The sequence below is a fragment of the Lissotriton helveticus genome, chromosome 8 (assembly GCF_964261635.1).
Source record: "Lissotriton helveticus chromosome 8, aLisHel1.1, whole genome shotgun sequence".
In the NCBI taxonomy this organism is placed as follows: Eukaryota; Metazoa; Chordata; class Amphibia; order Caudata; family Salamandridae; genus Lissotriton; species Lissotriton helveticus.
In genome coordinates, this window is record NC_136069.1 from 1,583,243,763 (window position 1) to 1,583,262,755 (window position 18,993).

The 18,993-nt window shown below is 40.4% G+C and overlaps 1 protein-coding gene across 1 annotated transcript in view; it reads left to right on the forward strand.

Annotated features, from left to right (window-relative positions):
- The window catches only part of LOC144773529 (solute carrier organic anion transporter family member 2B1-like), a 442,157-nt gene that overhangs the window by 259,928 nt on the left and 163,236 nt on the right, over positions 1-18,993 (forward strand). Inside the window, exon 8 of the mRNA XM_078658590.1 lies at positions 10,524-10,635. Within this exon, the coding sequence (XP_078514716.1) occupies positions 10,524-10,635 (112 nt within the window). The remainder of the gene's footprint in view (positions 1-10,523; positions 10,636-18,993) is intronic.

An 18,993-nucleotide genomic window follows, 5' to 3' on the forward strand; every position in this document is an offset into this window, starting at 1 on the left:
GTGCAAATCCATTCAGCTGTTCGATCCTACCGAGAGACAAGATGGCGGCCGCTACGGACTGTTTGGAATGTTTACAGACACCGGAGAGCCAATCAGCTTCGCTTCGCAAAGCTCCGTAACGCGAAAAGTACGCGAAGCGGTGCGCTGTTACAGATATATACCTTTTTTTGAACGTTAATTTCTCAAAATCCACTGGAGCACATATATTGAGATCTAGCAAAGGCACATCGGGCTACCAGTCCCTACAATTTTGCCAAGTTTCGTGCAAATCCATTCAGCTGTTCGATTATTATTATTTTTATTTTTTTTTGCCCCGCGGGGCCCTTTTAAAACCTCCACATCAAACCTAGGGGGTGAGCGACAATGTACTATGCCCCCTTATGGTCATTTGCCCCTTCGCTTCGGCCTCCTCTTGTCTCTCGATCCTACCGAGAGACAAGATGGCGGCCGCTACGGACTGTTTGGAATGTTGACAGACGCCGGAGAACCAATCAGCTTCGCTTCACAAAGCTCCGTTGCGCGAAAAGTCCGCGAACCAGAGCGCTGCCCGGTCCGCTGTTACAGATATATATCTTTTTTTAAACGTTAATTTCTCAAAATCCACTGGAGCACATATATTGAGACCTACAAAAGGCACATCGGGCTACCAGTCCCTACAATTTTGCCAAGTTTCGTGCAAATCCATTCAGCCGTTCGGGCTAAAAGTGAGGCCAACCGCCCTATGGAAAACTCAATGTTAAAAACACGTTTTGGGACCCCCCTTTTTTCTCGGCCCCCACTGGACGAACCCCCCCCAAATTTTCAAGGGCTGCTCAGAAACAAAATGTGCCATTTTCCTGAAAATTTCAGCCAATTCCGTCCACAAACGCCAAAGTTATTAGACATAGAATTTTCAAAAAACCCATAGAGAAAAAATCCTAACTATATATACCTACTGGCGACCGCCAGTAGGTAATATATATATATATATATATATATTTATATATATATATATATATATATATATATATATATATATATATATATATATATATAGTTAGGATTTTTTCCCTATGGGATTTTTGAAAATTCTATGTCTAATAACTTTGGCGTTTGTGGACGGAATTGGCTGAAATTTTCAGGAAAATGGAACATTTTGTTTCTGAGCAGCCCCTGGAAATTTGGGGGGGGTTCGTCCAGGGGGGGCCGAGAAAAAAGGGGGGTCCCAAAACGTGTTTTTAACATTGAGTTTTCCATAGGGCGGTTAGCCTCACTTTTAGCCCGAACGGCTGAATGGATTTGCACGAAACTTGGCAAAATTGTAGGGACTGGTAGCCCGATGTGCCTTTTGTAGGTCTCAATATATGTGCTGCAGTGGATTTTGAGAAATTAACGTTCAAAAAAAGATATATATCTGTAAGCGCGGACCAGGCAGCGCCCCGGTTCGCGGACCTTACGCGTATCGGAACTTCGCGTAGCGAAGCTGATTGGCTCTCCGGTGTCTGTCAACATTCTAAACAGTCCGGAGCGGCCGCCATCTTGTCTCTCGGTAGGATCGAGAGACAAGAGGAGGCCAAAACAAAGGGGGAAATAACCATAAGGGGGCATAGTAGATCCTCGCTGACCCCCTAGGTTTAATGTGGAGGTTTTAAAAGGGCCCCGCGGGGCAAAAAAAAAAAAATTTTTTTTTTGTTTTTTTTCCTGGTTAACGCCCGGTCCGCGAACCGGGAAGCGTTCTGGGGAGCGTACTACAATGAAAAATGAATGATAGTCTTTTCAAATGCTGTATGTTAATTGATTGTTGGATTTGTTGATTATTTTTTATTTCCTTTATCTTCCCAGGGAGCGACCCGGTACGCGAACCGTTGAGCGCCTCGGTTCGCGGACCTTAAGCGTTCCGGGATTCCACCATTTTGTGTTTCGGTCGAATTAAGATACAAGATGGAGGGCAAATAATGTTCGGAATGGGTAGAAGGGGGCACGGTAGAGTTATCTTGACCCCCTAGGTTTTCGGAGGGTGGCTGAGGAGGTTTATATGTGCGAAAAAAAAACATTTTTTTTTTTAAATTTCGCGAGGTTAGCTCCCGGTACGCGTACCGGGTAGCGCCCCAGGGAGCGTACTTTGTTGAAAATTAGTGAAAAAAGTTAGAGTAAAATAATAATTGTGAGTGATTAGATGTAGGGTAGCTCTGAGAAGAGCTTTTGGGTTTATGGGAAATTTAGGTACTTATAAGTAGTTAGTTGTACTAACTATATATTTCGCGCACCCGCAATCCACTGCTGATGATGTCACATATTACATCATTCATGACATGGTCAGTGACATCACTGATGACATCTCAAATGACATCACTGATGACATCTCATTTGACATGACTGATCACATCACTGATGACATCATTCATGTGATAATACGATGAACTTCTTCAGACTCTAATATAACCTTATATACACTCAGTGTAAACAGACACTCACAGAGTGTCACTCATCCATGGAGTTACTCACACACCTAGTCAGTCATGCAAAGAATCAATCACACCTCCATTTCCTCAACTATACAGTTATACACACCTTACTTATTTAAACAGATACTAACACATATTTACTCTCTTATACAATCCCTGATACAATTTCAGAATGATCCATACAGCCACTCACACATTCACTGGCTCTTATGCACAGTTATTTATATATGTCAACTCTCACATATACTGTGTTTTACATATGTTCTTACTTTGACATGTAGCACTGAGATATCCATTCACTCACCAATACACTCATGCACACAGTCAACCGCCCATACAGCTGTTTCCACTTGCACTTTTGAACCCATACATCTAGTGAATCAACTGCTCACACATCTATGCACAGAGTCATACACCTCCCAACCACCCACACACACACTCAGTCTCCCATACAAATACTTGGGCAACCAATCAATAACCCATATAGTTACTCATATAGCTACTGATCAACACATGCAGCAGTTTACAAAACAACAGACATAATGATGCACAAATTAAGACAGTTTAGTCACTAACCCATGCACTCAGTGAGACACTTTTAATCACTCACTCATACAGTCAGTCATGCACCTACTAAATCCTTCATCCAGACACTTATACATCCACTCATTCTTCAATATGTAAGACATATTTAAACTTTACAGAAACATACAGACACTGGATGTTGATATCAGTGATGTCATCAGTGATGTCATTTGAGATGTCATCAGTGATGTCATCAGTGATGTCACTGACCATGTCATGAATGATGTAATATGTGACGTCATCAGCAGTGGATTGCGGGTGCGCGAAATATATAGTTAGTACAACTAACTATATATGCGAATTTCAATGGTTTTGTGTGAGTAAAATAAGGTTTTAAAAATGCTAATTCCTAACTATATATGGTCTATAACCTATGGTTTTTTCAGTGAATATATATATATATATGTATATATATATATATGTAGATATGTAGTTCTGTTTCCTGTCCTTCACATTCTGTTACCCGTCCTTCACTGCTGCCTGACGAGATACACAGATGAGTGTTTTTCTAAAAACTGCACTCTGGGGCTATTGTGGGGACTTCATTGCCCATCAACAACACCTGCACCAGGAGAGGCACCATCATTTGCCCTGCCCTGCCTGCTTGCCGCACAACTCTTAAAATTGCTTCAGCCGTCCTGCGGCACGGGATAGCTAAACGGACTTGCTACACTCTGGGGCTATTGCGGGGACTTCATTGCCCGTCAACACCTGTACCAGGAGAGGCACCATCCTTTTTTGGCCCCACCCGCTTGCTGGCCATTTTTGGGATTTCATTGCCCACCAGCATCTGTGCCAGGAAAGGCACCACCATTTGCCCTGCCCCATCCGCTTGCTGCACAGCACTTAAAATCATTTCAGCACTCCTGCGTCGTGGGACACTTCGGGCTGTGCTCAGGCAAAGACCTGGCCAAGAGCTGACACACCTGCGCCCTTCAGAGCCCTGTAGACACTGGGCCATCCACCCCCCCTCGGTTTTTGCTGATAAAGGTATTGTTCACTCCTTATTTTTAGTCCCTACTGTGTTTATTTTTTTTTTTAGAGTGTCCTGCGCCCATTTTTTTTTCTGGAGTTTTATATAGCGTAAACTTGACCCGAAGGTGTAAGAGTGTTTTACATGAGCACCAGTTGCGTTACAGACTGACAAATTCATTTTTTGTTAGGCACAAGGAGGTTAAGTAATTTGCCCAGCAACACAGGATGTTGAGCGTCCTTGCGGAGACTCGAACCTGGTCCCCCAGCTTTGAGGTCGACCCCTCTAGCCGTAAGGCCACATCCTCACCCACCCATAAAGGACCAACTCTCTTTCTCGTTAGGAATACTCAAGCGCAAGCGTGGCCCTAATTTAGATGGGGGCTTCTACTGAAAAAAAGGGTCAACACTCTCAAGGCATTATAGAAAAAGCAGTGGGCTCCATCAAAAAAGAAATTCTCACCATTGAAGGGAGGCTGTCAGGTGCTTTGGCCCCCTTCAGCCCAAGCTACCAGGCGTGGGCCTCCTAATGTGGAGTTGTTTAGAGTAACCTCAGAGTGGAAAATTAGCCCAGTTTGCCCTGATAGCACTTTAATCCAAGCCTTTTTTATCTACTAGACCCAATGGTCTGACCATTGTTTTTATTACTTTTTATAATTGGAACTCCAGATCTAATTTTAGTGTCAATATTAAATTGCTCTTTGCTTTTATTTTAAGCCTTGACATCACATTTCCTTTCTTGTACCAAGGGTATCAGATCATCTTATGTGGTGATTTTATTATGAAATTGCAGATTAAACAGGAGTATAATGGTCATGCTTTGTTTGACACTATCAGTTTAGGGTGTACAGATCTGTGTAAGGAACAGAAGGCCCAAGCACTCAACCACTTTATTAATTTATTCGCCCTAACTGATACTTGTGAACTTGTGGATTCCTTCAACCACTCAAAAGCGGCCTTTGTAAGGGGACAGTAAGGCTCAGTCATTGATTGTATTTTTGTATCTAGTGATTTAATGGGCTGGGCCTTTAGGCGTGGTATCGTAGAAAGAATATACAGTGATCCCAACCCTTTGAGCGTTAGTTTATGTACTCGTAATGGGAATAGTGTTGTGAAGGGTGTGTCCTCATTAGTTGTTAAGACGCAAGGTCTTGGGTTGTTCTAAATGCCCTCATCTCTTATTTGTGTGTCAACCATCGTAAGGCGGTTTTTAATTGTTTCATCACCTCTGATGACTACCTGGGTCTGGCCAATCAATTTGCCTTGCTGGAGCAAATAATAAGCAATTTTCACTTCAAGCTGATTAAATCCGGGAACCATGAGGCCAAATTGTTTGATGAATCTTTCAGAAAGGCCTATACACATTTACATAAGGTTCTGAGGGAGAAGCCACGGAGTAGGTGCAAAATCCAAAGGTTTAGAGCAGTTTATCTAAGATTAAATATCTAGGTTTATGGTTTTCGCCCACTATTTCTGAAACTTTGAAAGAAAATTTTGACCATCTTTTCAAATCCTTGTCTGTCTCTATAGATCGCTGGCACCCTCTTTTTCTTTCATGGTGGGGTCGCTTAGACTCTATTAAAATGATGCTGTCTCCACTTATTCTTTATCTTTTATCTATGATTCCGGTACATATTCCTAGTTTCTACTTTAAAAAAATTCACTCTTTATTATCCAAGTTTTTTGGAAAAATAAATCTCCCCGAATAGCTCTCAACACTCTTAAAATGGACAAAACATGGGGGGCCTTACATTTCCTGATTTTAAATCATATCACATTGCCTTTTCTTTGAAACAATCTTCTCGTTGGCTTTCAACAGATCAATGCTCTCAAACACCTATTTGGTTGACTATTGAAAGATATTTGATAACCCCTTTTAATTTTAATGAATCTCTTGCTTTTTACTCGTACTCTTTCTTTCTTTCGTTCTCAAGTAATAGCCCATACTCGTAAGATCTTGACACCCTTTCTCTCATCGTCTTATCCTTCTCTGTCTTCACTGGATCAACAACCAATCTGGCATAACCAATCTTTACGCATTAAGGGCCGTGCATTTTATCGGAAATCATGGAGAATCCACGGTTTACTTTGGATTTCACAGCTAGTCTCAAATGAATTACAGCAGCAATTTTCTTTACCTTCATCCTGTAAGCCCCAATACGATGCCCTTCTCCCTTCACTTCTACAATATCTTCTCTCTTTATCACCGTCCTCTAATATCCCCTCCAAATCCTCTACTCTTAACTCTCTCTTATCTACCACTACCTCGGCTTCTTCTTTTTAAAAAACTCTTTACTTCTCCTCTGATAGAGTCAAGCAGAAATCTGAATTGGCCTGGGAAAAAGATCTTGCAGAGTGTTGGTCCTTTCCTTTCTGGGACAAATTATGGTTGAAAATACACAAAACCTCTAGAGCAGCTAATGTCTCTCAAACTCTTTATTTTATCTACAAACGCCTTCTTTTTACGCCACTGAAATTAGCCTCTTTCTCCACTGACCTTCCCTTTTCCTGTTGGTCATGTAATGGGAATCTGGCCGACTTCAAACATATGCTCTTTGATTGTCCTTCCCTATTTTGTTTTTGGCATTTGGTTTGGTCCCAAATTAATAAAAATGTTCATACCCAAATTCCCTTCTCTATTTCTAATATCTTTTTAGGTTCCTTGTCTCCTTTTTAGCCTCACCCATCTCCAACCCCTTCCTTAATTTATCTCTTATTAGCGATTTCTCTTCATTTGATTACGTCAAACTGGAAACAAGCAGACAAGGTTACTTTCAGAGCCTGGTGGAATGCTGTATGTTTTCATCACAGACTAGATACACATAATGTTGCCCCCTTATCTATGTCCATTAAAAGAGATCTTCTCTGGTTACCCTTAACCATATACCTCACTGATATAACGTCTCCTCCTCCCAATACATTTATTACTCCTGATGAAGTTAGGAAACCTCAGTAAATACTTTTATTAGCTTCTTGTTTATATCCCATTGTTCATAATACCGGGTGTGACTCCTTTTTCCTTTTCAATTATTACATTTTAGAGTTTTAGTATAGTTCTAAATTGACTATTGCTACTTGTTGATATTACACTGCCTTTTGAGATTCAGGTAATTTCGCTTATTGCTTGTACTGTTATACACTGATATTTCCCTTCTTACCTTCTCCCCTGCCCCCTCCTCCTCCCTGCCCTCTTCCCTTCTTTATTATACTCTAATATGTATTTTCTTCTACGAAAGTATAACATTACTTTTCATAATGTATTTTATTTATATATTGTCCATAATTATGTATGTTATACTCTCTTTTTTCATCAATAAACTTTCACTTAAAACTAAAAATAAAAAAAATAAAAAATAGAGCAGTTTATAAGGCGGTCCAGTGACGTAAGAGCAAGGAACTTCAAAATGAATCCTGGGGGAAGCTGGTGATGGCATATAGATGGAAAGACAACCGGGCATTTTGCTTGGTGGTTAACAATATCAAGCTTAAGGAGGGTAAATGTAACTCTGTCATTACCTGTATTAGCGAACCCCTTTAAAGCACTTTCTGGTACTGACACCCTCGGCCAGTAAAGTGTGGAGCAGGTGGCTTTCCCCGCAGCCTTGGATTTTATGGATGAAGAAGTCTGAGAGGCTATCATTAAGTCTCCATAAAAGCCCCAGAGATTTAGGCCCACTTGCTGAACAACTGGTTTAAGGTTTTTTGTTATTTAGAACATTGTGGAGGACAATATATCAACAAGGACTTCAAAGGAATGATCAGTTTGTGTCCAAAGAAAAACTTTCTGTTTTTTAAAAGAATGCTCACCCACCAACATAGTTGGTGGCATGCTTCATTATTGGTTTCCCACCCAAGGCGCCGCGGGCCTCTTGGGTGTGCTACGGTATCTGAACTACAGCGGATCTGGTTTTTTTGGTGGTGAAGTGAGTGTAGTGATTTGTGATTTAAAACTGTCAATAGGAGCCTCTTATAGGCTCAGTTATGGGGGTAGCAGTGATTCCCTGCTTTATGGCCTAGATCTTTTCCTCAAAGAAGGTTGAGATGTGGTCATGGAGATCCTGGTAGGGGGTATCTCTCTAGAAAGAGCTTTAGGCTGCAGAAACATTTTTTTATATGTTAAAGATAGTTTTGGGGTCCTGATTGGCCTCTTTGATTTTTGTGATGAAATAGTTTTTTTGTTGTTTTAATCAGTTTGTTGTATGTTTTCTGGACCTCTCTAAAATGAAGCAGATTGTATGTCCTATAGGATAGGCACCATTAATGTTCAAGGTGTTTGAAGCAGTGCTTCTGCTCAGGTAGCACTGGGGAAAACCAGGGCTGGAAGGGTTTCGACTGGCGGTTTTGAGAGTGAAGGAGAGGTGCCAGGTCTTATACCTTGACAGTGATCTATGTGTTAAAATAATTGGTATCTTCCGCTAAATTCTGTTTGAGGATCGGGACAGCGGCAGACAGTTGTGAAATCAGTGTTAGGTTTGATTTCATGTATTCCCATTTGTGCCAACTAAAGGAGGATGAATCTGTTTTTCGAGAGGGAGGGATTTGAAAGATAAAATTGTGTTGTCCTTGTTTAAAATACATTAAGGTGTAATCAGCAACCTTAAGTAGGCTGGACCTTTTTTATAGTCCTGCCTCCATGACCAAAACTGATGTAGCCTGGGTTAAGAAAACTTTTAAAGCATTGAGGCATTTCCAAAGGAAGGAGACCAAACTATCAAAATTTACTGTCAGGGAGTAAGTGAAGCTCCAAACTACACCAGCCTTAAAACCCTACCTTGAGTGGGTGGATAACGCCCGGGAATCATTGCTTTTAACAGGTTTTAGGCTGGGTTTTGTGTGCAGGCATCTTGGTTTTTCCTTGGTCAATTCAACTCATCTAAAGTTTTAATATACTCATGCAAATACTCTTCTTCCCAGAGCCGGCTGCATTTTTTTCTGCCTTTACTAAAAGATTTTAAATATCAGTTATAAAGGAGAGTGAATTTGGAAGATGTAGTGCTGCCTTGGTCTTTCTGCAACAGTGTAAATATATTATTTTCTTTAAAACAAAATGTGCTAGCTCCAAAAGGTAAACAATGTTATTTTAGCAGCTTTTTTTAAAAAATATAATTGTTTTTTATGATGTATAATGAAAGGGTTTTAAAGGTGGAACTGTCCCAATTAAATCTCATGTTATCCCAGAACTTTAGTCTGCTGGGTCTATAAGGGTTTTTTATCAATTAATCTCTTAAAGTACCCATGCACTTTAACTTTTTTTGCAAGGATTTAATAATCTTGCTATTGCAATGTACTTGTTGAATGGTTTGAGGCTTTTGTGTTGTACTTTCATGGCTGCCTATCTACCGGAAATATTTTTTTTATTGAATTGAATTGAATTGAGTCCTATGTGGTGATCCATAATCTGAATGACACTTTAGCAAAACAATGGCTGAATGCTGCTGATCCAAACCAATCTCATGGTGATTTGTGTAATATATGTTTTATTCATTACAGATTCACTGGAGAGGGTACAAAAGGTGTCCTTACCTAGACATAAAATAGAGGTAGTTTAAACTAAAATTTTAACTTTTCCTTCCAAGACATGTTGCCTAAATGGATCAGCTTAAAACAGAATTCCTAAATACAAACAGAGCTACTGGAATTATGCAATTCTGTGGCTGCTGCATTTTCTGCATAATTATGGATTTGCCACATTTACCACATAGTCCATCATCTGTTGCATAATCTGAATACATTAAAACATTTTTATTTGTAGTTCGTATGAATGAAATGTTACTAAAAACATAGTGACATGTGTTCCCCAGCAGTGGAAGGCCCTTAACAAAAGTTGACTAGTCATCTTTAAGTTTCTTTTTCCTGCATTTTGTTGTTAAACAGGTACCAATGAGGTGAGATGTTTGCTGAGTCAGTGTTACCATGGATAAAAATGACAAAATAATGAAGTAATACTGGGGCCGATTCACAGAACTAACTTAAGACTAAATCCTAAACTTACTACTTTTGGTATTCACAGAAGTTAGGATTTTGTATTAAGTTTGTCTTAAGACAGACTTAAGACAGACTTAAGACAAAATCCTAACTTAAGACTGTCTTAAGTGTGTCTTAAGTCTGTCTAAGTTTGTCTTAAGACAAAATCCTAACTTCTGTGAATACCAAAAGTAGTACGCTTAGGATTTTGTCTTAAGTTCGTTCTGTGAATCGGGCCCACTATCACGAATTGTACTGTTTTACTTTTTAATTTTGTTAAACTTACTCATAATTAGGTTTTCCCATCTGCTTAATCCCAGTGGCCTTGAATATATACAGCAAGAATGTAGATGCTCATCTCATATGGAATCTAAGAAGTCAACTGTGTACACCAGGCATGCAAGATACCATCACTGGGTCATTTTTTGTCCCATCCATACCTGCAATTCTCTGCCCCCATGTTCTTCAATAAGGATTAGTACATGTACCTTTCTATTTCACTTAATGAACTAATTTCTATCTTGCTTTCATTGCTCATTGATGCATTTGTTTTTTTAGGAGGAAAAACTGGATAAGGAAACTGACAAAAAACCAAGGACTGACCTGATTAGTGAATGCAAACCTAATCCTGAAATATATCAGCATCTTTCATTGATGGGTTTTATAAAGCGTAAGTGTATATATAGAAAAGGATATAGAAAGAAAACGATTACATAAAAAAGTTTCTATTTGTCTGTGTACTTTTGTACAGGTTCTGATATTTGCCTTTAGCAAAACGTGCATAGATGTTCAGTCCTCCATCGTTCTGTGCAAAGCGAGATCATATTTATTGCATTGAAATAATGTTCCTTTCATTGAAACCAGACAAGCTGAAAAACAAGTGCATACTTTTTCTTTGTATGTTTTCTCTTTGCAGAGCATATATATGCACAAGGGTAAATATATCATTTTTTATGCAAGTTTCCCATTTATTCAGTTTTTCTCTGCTAAACAGTATTGCTCAAGAGAAGGCAGGAATCATTTGCAAAGTATAGCTGATGCATTTTTTGATGTTAACTTAAGATAAATGCTACTTATAGTCCGTCCAAAAAATGTTTTAACACTAATGTTGCTACATAGAGGAAGAGGTGTGCTACAACAGCAGCAAGATGTGACTTTTGCGCTGACAGATACGTTAGGATTCCAGACGTATCTGTCATTAAATGGGACATGGAGCGCTCGAGTTGCAAATAACTAAGGGAGGCAATATTGAAATGTATGGTAAACGAATAACGATAATATGTTGGATAACAAAATGGCTGGTATACAGAAGAGTTTCCGGGAGGAATAAGTTATGTGTTAAATTGTATAATGAGTATTAGGGTTGTAACATGGAATCTATGTGGTTTAAACGATCCCCAAAAAAGATCTAAAGTTGCCTTGTTTCTGAAACAAATGAATCTAGATTTTGTATTTATACAGGAAACGCATATTATGATGACACAAGCACATCTTATGACACAGTTAGGATTTCATCTCTTAGTTCACTCAAGCCAAGGGGTTAAAAAAAGAGGGGTAGCTATTCTAGCTAGGAATAACAATATTTTAACCAGGAAGAAAGCACAGGATAAATGGGGAAGATGGGCAATGATCGAGTGCTTTATTGATGGGGAGTGGATTACGTTGGTAACGGTTTATGGCTCAACACAGGATGATCCTGAGATCTTTCAATTTTTAGATGTTGAGCTAGCAACATGGGCACCGAAAATAATCTTGGGGGGGGATTTTAACATTAATGGAGCAGATGGACTAGGATTGGGCTCTTTTGGAAAATACAAAGGAAGAAAAAAGAAAGTAAACCAGGCAATACATAGCTTAGTTTTAAATAACGCTCTTTCAGATGTCTGGGGGAAAAAGAGAATGGATAATAAAGGCTATACATATTATTCTGCACCACACCAAATATGTGTAAGACTAGATTACTTTTTTACCTCAAGCATTATTATTCCAGCCTTAAAGATCGAAAGGCTCCCTCGGATCCTTAGTGATCACAACCCTTTAGTACTCACTATGACAATAAGATCAAATACCAGACAATACACCAATTGGACTTTTGAAAGAGACCTTTTGAAAGACGAACAATATATAGAACATATGAACAATTGGATTAGGGATTTTTTCACTTTTAATAGGGACACGGCAGAAGTGGGAATAGTCTGGGATACATTTAAAGCTGGAGTACGTGGGGAAACTAAGAGTTATAATTCCTATAGAAGGAAACAAGCTCAATTGAGGAATTTAGAGTTAGCTGAGAAGGTTCTCAAGGCAGAAGAGAACCTAGAAAATAGCGTTTTGACGGGGAGGGATTTGGAAAAGGCTCTGACAGAATTAGTGAAAGCAAAAGGCGACGCCGAGGGTGAAATTGCCAGTAAAGCAGCAAAAATCTATAACACTAGGCGAGAGAAGTGTTACGAGTTAAGTGAGTCAGTAGGTACAATCTTGGCCAGTCGGACAAGGCAACAAGAAGCTGTCGGTATAGTTAGGGAAATCAGGGATACATCGGGCACGGTTCACTCAGACTCGAATGAAATAAGGGAAGTTTTTAGGCTATTTTACGAGAACCTGTATGATGATGAACTAGAGGGCAGAGATCCACGAAGTGGTAATGAGGAAATGGAGGAGTACCTTAGAGAGATTCCTTTAGATAAAATCGAGGAGGAAGAAGCAGATGGATTAGAGACAGGGTTACAGACAGAAGAAATTAAGGAGGCAATATGGAACCTGCCCTCTGGCAAAGCGGCAGGCCCCGATCAGATTCCTATAGAATTTTTTAAAGTATTTTGGGACCTCCTGAAAGAAGAAATAATGAAGGTTATGCAAATGGCACAGCTGGGCAAATCAGTACCAAAGTCATGGGGTAGCGCCGAGGTAGTTGTTATATTAAAAAAAGGGAAAAATCCAGAAGACCCAGGGTCATACAGACCGATTACTTTACTAAATGCGGATGTAAAAGTTTTCTCCAAAGCACTAGCATCAAGGCTCGCAGGTATCATTGATAAAATAGTCAGTAGCTGCCAACATGGCTTTATACCAGGGAGAGGAACTACTCACCATATAAGAAAAGTGATAACACTACTCGATGTCACTTCAGTTACAGGAGACCCGATGGCTGTGATGTTACTTGATGCAGAAAAAGCATTCGATCGGGTCTCCTGGGGCTATCTTTGGTATGTCCTAGAAAGAACAGGTATTAAGCACGGTTTTATAAAAGCCTTAAAAACTCTCTATTTAAAACCGGTGGCAACTTTAAGGGTGAATGGTGGAAATACGGGCCAATTCCAAATAAAAAGAGGTACAAGACAAGGGTGTCCTTGCTCTCCGTTATTGTTCGCCATATATATGGATCCATTAATACGGAGGATAGAGTTATCCGAGAGGATTACACCTTTAACAACACTAATCGGGCATTGTAAAATCTTAGCTTACGCAGACGATATCGCTGTAATCTCTCCAGAACCCTCTCAATCTATTGAGCATCTTGAACTTGAGGCGATGAAATTTGGAAATATATCGGGCTACAAATTAAATACATCCAAAACGCAGATAATTAAAAATTCATTTACTCAATGTGCAGACAATCGGGTGGTCCAGGAAGGTACGTACCTAGGGGTAATTATAAGGTCAGACCTGGATACTCTAGTAGAAAGGAATATTAGACCGTTGATTAAGAAAGTCGGGACATGGAGCGCTGTATAGTAAATACAGCACATCCATGGTGTCGCAAGAAGGGCGTACTGAAAAGTATTGCAATGCTGTTTTGTCACAGCGATGCAGCACTTTTCATGAATGAGGCCCAGGAATGCGTCCTATATTATTGATGGTGCGACTTTCTGCCCTGTAGTTTTGTCGCAGGGCAGCGCAGCAACATTCCTTGCACCGCAGTCCAGTACCAAAACCTTCTGAAATTAGGCCCCAAATGTTTGCACCATTTTCAAGACCAGCTATTTTCTGGCATTAAATAACTGCCTCTAACTGGATCTAGAGGCAGTTTTTTGGTTTTGCACCATATAAAGAATTCCTTGTAAATATCGCTAAGTGGGGTTAGCTGAATTTTTACACAGGAATGCCCACGTTGCATCTCATTTTTGTTAAGTCCCGCTAACCGAACTGGCGATCCAAATATCACACGTTTACGCAGGAAAACTGCTGATAACTGTTATTAGCGGTAACTTGGAAATAAGTTGATGAAAAAAAGCTGCCGTAACTTAGAAAAATTGACATTACGGCGGCGTTAAGTCCTTGTACATATGCCCCCTTGTCTCGTATTATTTATGAATCGACTTTTCATCCATGACATAGGAACGATTTTCTAATATTTTTCAACTTTTGTGTAAGTCATCGATACATATTGAACATTCTGTCTCATGCCGCTTCCTCGTTCCCCCGTTTTATCGGATTCCTCTAAAACTATACTCACTGGCTTATCACCATATCAATAGGTACGCCTTCTTTCTGGAACTGTTGGATGCAGTCCAGAGATTCCCTTGGAAGTGTATACAAATGAAAAGGCATGTGTTTGGTTTGGTTCTGGTATTTACCCTCAATATGGTTTTCCAGATGAAGGCGCAGTGTTCACCAAAACAAGCGTCGATATTTTGAAGAACCAACATTGTATAATTTTATTAACTCCCCTTTTTTCCTTTCCCTCTATTCATTTCTTTGGCTGTTTATAAGTTATGTTATGTGCATTGTCTGTATACATTGTGATGTAATATTAATTTGTGTGATTATTTATTTATTTTATTTATTTATTTTATTTTTGACATTTATAGAGCGCGAACAATTACCCGCAGGCGTCTCGGCGCTAAACAATTCGCATGACTTCAGATCAGTATTAGCAAAAGCTCCTGAGGATTTAATGAAGGTTATTGGTCAAATAGCCATGTCTTTAGATGTTTGCGGAAATGGAGAAGTGAGGGGCTCATCCTAATGTTTTGAGGCAGAGTGTTCCAAAATTTGGGTGCAGCCACCAAAAAGCGGCGGTCACCCCAGGAAACTGTTTTAGATCGTGGGATCACTAACTGGTTTAGGGTGGTGGAACGAAGCTGTCTGCAAGGTGTATAGGGTTTCAGTTGGTCCTTCAGAAAGTGAGGTCCTTGATTGTTGAGTGCCTTATACACTATACATAGTGATTTAAACTTAATTCTGTTCCGGATCGTCAGCCAGTGGTATTCCTTAATGGTTTCGGATATGGCCTCGAATTTGGGCGTTCCGGAAAGCAGACGTGCTGCGGCGTTCTGTAATGCCTGTAACTTCATCGTGACCCTAACCTGGGCATTAAGGAATAGGCCATTGCAATAATCGAGGGACGACAGAACTAAGGAGCTGACCAGAGTTTTGGTCGCTGACTCTGGGAGGAAGGGGCTGATTTTCCTAATCATTCTAAGTTTGTAGTGGGCAATGGTTGCTACCTTATTTGCGTGATCCATGAAGTTGAGACCATCGTCGAAAATGACTCCCAGATTCCTGACCTTAGCTGTCGGACTGGGAGGTGTTCCGAAGGCTGGTGGCCACCAACATGATGACCAGGCTGGTGGGAGTGGTCCAAAAATAACTACCTCAGTTTTTTCTGAGTTCAACTTGAGGCAATTTGTTGCCATCCAGTCTCCTATTTCCAACATTCCATTTTGGAAGCCTTGGGCCACCTTTCCTCTATCGCCTTTCATTGCCAGTACCAATTGAGTATCGTCCGCATAGGAGGTTAGGCTCATCCCATGTGCTTTGATAACATTAGCAAGGTCCGACACATAGATGTTAAATAGTGTCGGACTAAGGGATGAGGCTTGGGGAACTCCACATGGCAACGAAAGTTGTGCAGATTGGTAAGGTCCCAAGGTGACCGCTTGTGATCTATCCGCATAAAAACGTGCAAGCAGATCTCTGGCAGAATGACAGATGCCCAGCTTTTCGACACGGTCGACCAGAATCTTATGGTCGACCGTGTCGAATGCTGCAGATAGGTCAAGTAGTACTAGAATTGCTGTCCCACCCTGATCCCGAATTGCTCTGACATCATCTGCGGCTTTAATCAAGGCCGTTTCGGTCCCGTGATACTTCCGGAAACCGAATTGTGTGTCATCTAGCAATCGGTATTTCTCAATATGTTCCGATAGTTGAGAATTCATGGCCTTTTCGACCACTTTAGCTAAAAAAGGGAGACTAGCAATAGGTCTGTAGTTTTTTTATTCGTTTTTGTCAAGGCTTGATTTCTTTAATAGGGGTTTCAATAAAGTGTTTTTTAACGAGTTGGGATATGTCCGGGATAGCAGTATGGAGTTACAAACTTGTGTAATCACTGGAATAATGGAATCCATCACTGGTGGAAGGACAGAGAAAGGACAGGGATCAAGCGCGGATCCTGTTGTAATTGTTGAAACAATGGTCCTTATGTGATCACTTGTGAGTGCTTGAAAACCGGTGAAAACGTTTACCGGGGGTATACTGGGAGAGGAGGCAGGCATTCGCAGTGATTGGTTTGGAAGTGAAGGCTTGATATATGATGTCCACCTTGGTAAAAAAGAAATTAGCCAAGGTGTCGCACAGTGCCTGTGATGGGGGCGGAATGAGATCAGGGGCATTGCCTGACAGTGTTTTAGTGATCCCGTATAATTGCTTCCTTGAGTTTTTGGCTTTGTAGATTTGTTCTGAATAAAATATTTTTTTCGCCTTTACAATCATTGCTTTATAAAGCGCCAATGATTCTTTGTAGCATGTCTTCCTCGCTGTGTCATACGTTTTCCTCCAAAGCCTTTCCTTATTCTTCTTTTTGAAGTCTTAGTTCATCAGTAAACCATGGAGCAGTCGGTTTAGATCTGTTCCTTGATAGAGATTTAATAGGAACTAAATGATTGGTAGCATGGCCCAACCAATTCTGGAATTGTTGTGTTGCCACATTAGGGTCACTAGACACCAGTGGGCGGGTACAATCCAGCTGTGTTTTCAGGTCTGATTGGTTTATATCCTTCCAGTCTTTGAATGCACCTAGGTCGACAGAGGTGGTATTCTTACTTGGATAGGTCTTAATTGTCATTTTACTAAGTATGGCATAATGATCAGTCCACGGCATCGGTAAGATGTCGGATATATGCAGACCCTCCACATTAGAGAATATGGCATCTAAGGTGTGCCCCGCCGAATGAGTGGCAAAGGAGACCAGTTGTCTTAGCCCCAGTTTTTCCATGTATGTGATAAGGGTGGAGGTGTCGCTATGGTTAACTTGTTCTAAGTGAAAATTCAGGTCGCCTAGGATCGTGAATGACTTTTCTGTGGCTAGAGATTCCATTATGGAACTTATATTAGCAAGGAAGCCAGTCCTTGTTCCTGGGGGTCGGTATAGTAATATCCCCTTGAAGTTAACTAGAGCAGTAAGCTTAATTCCAAATTGCAGCGCTTCACATGAGGTGGATGGAATAGGTACAGTTCTGACTGTGAACCGTTCTCTGGCTATAATAGCCAAGCCGCCTCCTCTTTTTCATACTCTGTCCTGACGATAGGCTTTGTATCCTTTAGGTACTGCGATTACTAGGTCTAGCTTTATTGTGTAAAATGATTTCAAAGTACTTACAGTTGCACCAATCTCATTGTGACATAGCTTTTTAATATTTTTGTCTGCAATTGTGCCATATTGTTCTGCCACTTTTATGTATGTCTTCTGCCTATCGATGTATGAATTGTGAGCCACTTTTTAATAACAGTTTGTACTTATAACATTGAGCTTTCTACAATTAATTATGGTACATTGGGTCTAGTGCTTTCCTTGTCAATTTATAGTCTGGTATGTTTTTATGACCAACTAGTTGCCTAGGGATTTCTCATATTAACGATTATACTCTGCTGACATTACAGCATTGGTGGTAGCTAGCATTACCTAATGTTCAAGCTGTTTGGAAAGCACTGTCAGCAATTGAGTCTTGTGATATTCAGGTGAGGCACCTGCAGTCTTGCCCATGAATCCGTTAAGCCACGCTGACCCTCTAAATATTGTAAACCTGCTCAACTCATGTTGAGGGCTTTGCCAAAGGTTTGGTGTGTGGTGGTGCGCTCCGTCATTGCAAAGTTAACCACACAATCAACAAATGTGGTTTGGAGGCGTTCCTGATTTCATGGATTGTTGAAGACTTTTAAATGCTGCTGGCACCCTCAACTCAAATCTGCAAAGAACCTCAAACCAGGTCTCCGGAGGGAGCTTTGCAGCGGTGCAACTGAAATCTACCATCTTGTCCTAATCTTGGTACAGTTGAAGCAAATATATTATGAAGTCATTAATTGTAAAGGGTATTCGCAGGGCTCCCCAAGGCAGTCTCCTCACTTGGCTTTGAGGAAAGGAAGGTGGTAATCAAGTGGATCTCATGAAAATTCAGTCTATGGCACGATAAAAAAACTAATGCTACAGGAAGCTTCAGCCAGTTACCAAATTGAGCACAAAAAGAAGATATGAAGATACTTGTTTTAAAAAAAAGATTAATACTGAAAGTTCGTAAATTACAGATGTTTTAAAGCTGCCCAAAGTAAAGTTGGAAATTCCATCCTTGAGATACCACGAACCACCCCTGGAGTGCTTAATTTGAGTTGATGGATGTAGGCGGGGCCCAGTGACAGTAACTGGTGAGGATCAATACTTATTTTCCCTCATCAGATTTTTACCCAGAGCATGCGAGAGCAAAACATGCAGGGCGTAAAGAAGTAGAAAGAGAAAGATAAAAACAATGTGACAAAGTGACAAAGCAGGAATTTGTAGGAGTGAGATAAAGGGTCAGGAAGTATCTGGTGATGGATTAAAGAGGCATGAGGTGGAATCATGACAACGCAGCCTTGGTATTCCGCACTGTGACTTATAACAGCCCTGTCTGTGGGTTTTTGAGCAAGACTTTGAGCACCAGCACTTTATAGTTTTACAAATTAAGCACTGCCTGCTTGGTGTCCCATCCTAATGTGTGCTGCTGCTTCAGAGGAGAGGTACACATGTAGTGTACTCCAACCAATTCTAACC